Source organism: Etheostoma spectabile, chromosome 9, assembly GCF_008692095.1.
Source record: "Etheostoma spectabile isolate EspeVRDwgs_2016 chromosome 9, UIUC_Espe_1.0, whole genome shotgun sequence".
Lineage (NCBI taxonomy): Eukaryota > Metazoa > Chordata > Actinopteri > Perciformes > Percidae > Etheostoma > Etheostoma spectabile.
Genome location: NC_045741.1, coordinates 11,679,446 through 11,683,168, shown reverse-complemented (window position 1 = coordinate 11,683,168; position 3,723 = coordinate 11,679,446). Strand labels below are relative to the sequence as shown.

The window sequence follows — 3,723 nt, the reverse complement described above, 5'->3', positions numbered from 1 at the left end:
TTGTAGTGTTATCCAATTGTGTGCAGTGAGCCGCCCCTTGAGTTGGGCCATTTTCATTACTCATTGGATGTCCAGGCTAAATAACCCCCTGCATTGTTACCCAACCTGCCGTCAAAAGCAAGCCTCTGCTCTGGGTGGCTTAATAACAGACCATGTAACTGAGACACTACCAAGAGGGGAAATGCATTAATGACGTGATGACCTTCCACTCTCCTTTTGAAGTATTCATATTTACCTGGAAGCATTGATATAATCACATTTAGTCAAACCTGATCCAAATAGGTCCCATTGATAATTTCACAAACAAACTAGATAAAAAAAGAGCCCCTAGGTTGGTGTTTCTGACACAGGCTTCTCTAGTGAAAAAATGTAGGCTTGTCCGGCAAAAACAGTTTAACCAGGCTCACATTTTTCCCTTGCACATTCCGCTGTACTTGCCTAGTTATGTGGCTGCAAAACTGAACTTCCCCTGAGGATGTAAACCATTTTTTACCCAAGTTACAACTAAGATGCAATGACATAGAGTGAACCACTGAACTTCAGCTGACCCAGCATTCAAAAGCTGCCTGCATCAAAGGGGTCAGCATTGTCAAAGCATACAAAATAAAAAATGTATCAATAATTTTGCCAAATTGTAAACCACTGGAAAAGGGCCTGTGGCTTGGACTGTATCATGCTCATAATACTGCAGTACAGTGAAGATAAGATGAAACAACTCAGTGCTGGCAAAGCTGTGTGCCACCTTCACACCTGCAGGCACTCTTTAGGTTAGCTATGGAAACTGGTAGATGAGTCCAGACATCTTACTTCATTTACTACACTCCTACGTTTAAACAGAGTATATAGAAAGTCCCGACACACCTCATTCATGGAAACATACGCAATTCCTGAGCTATAAAAGCTTGTACAGTGGCAACGCTATCCTGACAGCCAGCTTACATCATGAGGCTGGATGGACAGCTAATTTGTCTTGTCAGGTATTTCTCCAACCCTCAGATGAGTTATCCTCTCTGACATAAGAGCAAAAGTGGCTGGCAATATTTCAACAAGGGAATGGCGTGTTATTTTAACAACTTGTAGATACATGAAAAAAGAGCAGTGCTTGGATATGCTATCACCTCTAAATCACTACGCCGCCCTGCCAAAATATTTTTTATTATATATCCTGGGTGTATGTAACAAAGCCAAATTTTACACAGCATTTTAAGTGTGATGGCTATAAATTACCTTTGATTGTATTGATATTTCCCACTTGAGCATGTACAGCAATGCACTGACTTGTGTCTCAACTCTTTGGATACTGTTCCATAAACAGTCATAGTTGTTGCTACTTGTCATTCATAAATTCAGTCACTTACCGGAGCACCTCGCTCTCCTTTGGGGCCACGTAAACCATCTTCATAGTCATAGAAAAAGTCTGGATCCTCATATCCATAATCATATCCTCCCATGTCTACATCATCATAGCTGCCATCCAGGTCATGCTGTTCTGAGGTGTCCACCTGATTCTCCCGGTACAAAGTGGTGCCGTTGGCTTTCAGATGAGTCTCCAGGGGCTGATGAGTCTGTTCAGGCCCAGTGTGAGAGTCCCTGGAGCTGGTGATGGAATTGTTCCTGAGTCCTTCCTTCACTCGACTTTGCCTGACTAGGGAAACCAGGCCTGGTGTGGCATTTGGAGTCTGTAGGATCCCAGAGCTGCTGTCTTCCTCTGTGCTGTTTTCAGAGTGATCAGTGTCCCCCTGGCTACTCGCTTTTGCCAACACATTTTTGGTAGTAGTGATATTTGTGCTATGGGTGAGATCCAGAACTGCTTGTCCACTCAAGGTAACCAAGGTGGGACTGTCAGGCTGAAGCAAGGATGTGGTGGAGTGGGCAAGGGGATCCAATTTGGAAAGGTGGCTCTGATCCCCCAGATGAGGTTGTGCTGATGGGCTCAGTGTTGAATACGGTGCGACCGAACTACCTGGGGACACATTGACAGCTGCTGTGGCTTTTAAGGGGTTATGATGGGTAGCTGCTACTCCAACAAGGGGGTTAGAAGGTGGGTCATTTGCCTCCAAACCAGGGTGTGGCAAAGGCGATCGGTAAGTGTCGGCCAGCCGGCATTGTGTTTTAAGGTAGTTGCAGTAGTTTGCGGCAGCTTGGGCTGAGGGATAGATATCTAGTTGGCAGACTCGACCATTAAAAGGTGCCGCTTTGGAGTTCATCCTCCCCAGAGTGAAGAGTCCCCCAGAATCCCTCAGTGTCTGAGATCTCCCCAGGGTCTGTTCGCGCTGCTGCACCGCCCCACAATCTGCATAAAAGGACACTGAGCGTGCACGAACACCAACAGCAAAAGGGTGCTGGCGCCCATCCTGCCAGTTGTAGGTGAAGTAGATGGAGGCTTTCTCGGCAGTGTAAACCACCACTCTGCGTGGCAGAAGCTGAATGCCAAAACGCAGCCGGTCCCTGCTGTCTTTGACACTAAAAATAAAAGCATTGTTTGCTCGCCAGGAGCTTAGGCTAACTACAACGGAGAACTCCTCGCCAATCTCAGGCGGGAACAAACTGCCTGCTGGAGCCTCATAGAGGGAGTTTGAGTTGAATAATACCCCATATCCGGAAAGAGGGAGATTCAAAGGTGAGAGAGCAGTGGTGTGTGCAGTCGAAGGTAAGCGTGTCCTCTCGTCTGCACTGCTTTGAGCTGTAAGCCCCAGTCGATAGAGGATATCCACTCCTGAAGGATAGAGAAAACAATAGTAAGGTTAACATGCCGAGACTGGATCACAAAGCAGGTAGACTATTTGGTTGAACAGTTTGAAAAATAATTATATTAAACAGATCCTGGATTTTTCTTTAACAAAAGTATTTTACCTCTGGAAAGAGGGTCTTTTCATAAAACTGGACTCTATGCAGTAGAATGGCATAAACTGAGCACCACAAAAGTACACCACATATGTGTAGATAATACTGCAATTATCACTGCATCACTGATTGGTGATAGTTTAATGTCAAAATGTAAAGTGATGCTGGTCACCCCTTCCACTTTTTCTCTTGGAGTAAGTACCAGAAAGGCAGCTGTGGCCCAGATGAGTGGAGGGGACTAAAGAGTGATGGGGCCAACTAGGATACAGGAAGCCAGTCCACACTGTTTGAATCAATCTGCCACCAGAGATTCATGAGGGCAGCTTTTGTCCAAATGGTCCTGTCATTCTTTTCCCATGCCCACAGGTAATTCTTCAAATAATGCATGTTGAGTCTGCTGACAGTGAGGCACAGCCATGCCAAAGCATTGTTTGGAGACAGAGGATATTCTGTTCAGTTTTGGCTTTGACTTATAGCAATACATATAACTAGGCTGGAGGGAAATGTGTCACATGTGTCAGGTATGTCAGTATTGAGCAGTGATAGTCCCAGCAATACAATAAAAATGACACTATTAATATGAGAAATGGGAACAAGAGTGTCTGACACATAGTGTAATTGTAAATGGGAACCGGATGACACACAGGTCGGTCGTTTAAGAAGCCACCCTGGCCTGTGTGTCTGTATGTGTTTGCATGTGCGAGAGAAAAAGAAGGGGAGATTGGGAAGACATACATCGTGAGTGAATGTTTTCAACTGTGAGCATGCTGGCTGACTGAGGAAGCAGCAATATGGAAGCTAAGAACAGTGATGGTTTATAAGCCTGTGCGTTTGGTGCATGTGTGCTTGAGTGCATCTTAGTGTTTTGGTGGGGAGGTC

At 45.3% G+C, this 3,723-nt stretch overlaps 1 protein-coding gene across 1 annotated transcript in view; it reads right to left on the bottom strand.

Moving 5' to 3' along the window:
• col24a1 (collagen type XXIV alpha 1 chain) overlaps positions 1-3,723 on the bottom strand; it is a 92,609-nt gene that overhangs the window by 73,717 nt on the left and 15,169 nt on the right. The window contains exon 3 of the mRNA XM_032525635.1: positions 1,359-2,716. Coding sequence (XP_032381526.1) covers positions 1,359-2,716 — 1,358 coding nt within the window. The remainder of the gene's footprint in view (positions 1-1,358; positions 2,717-3,723) is intronic.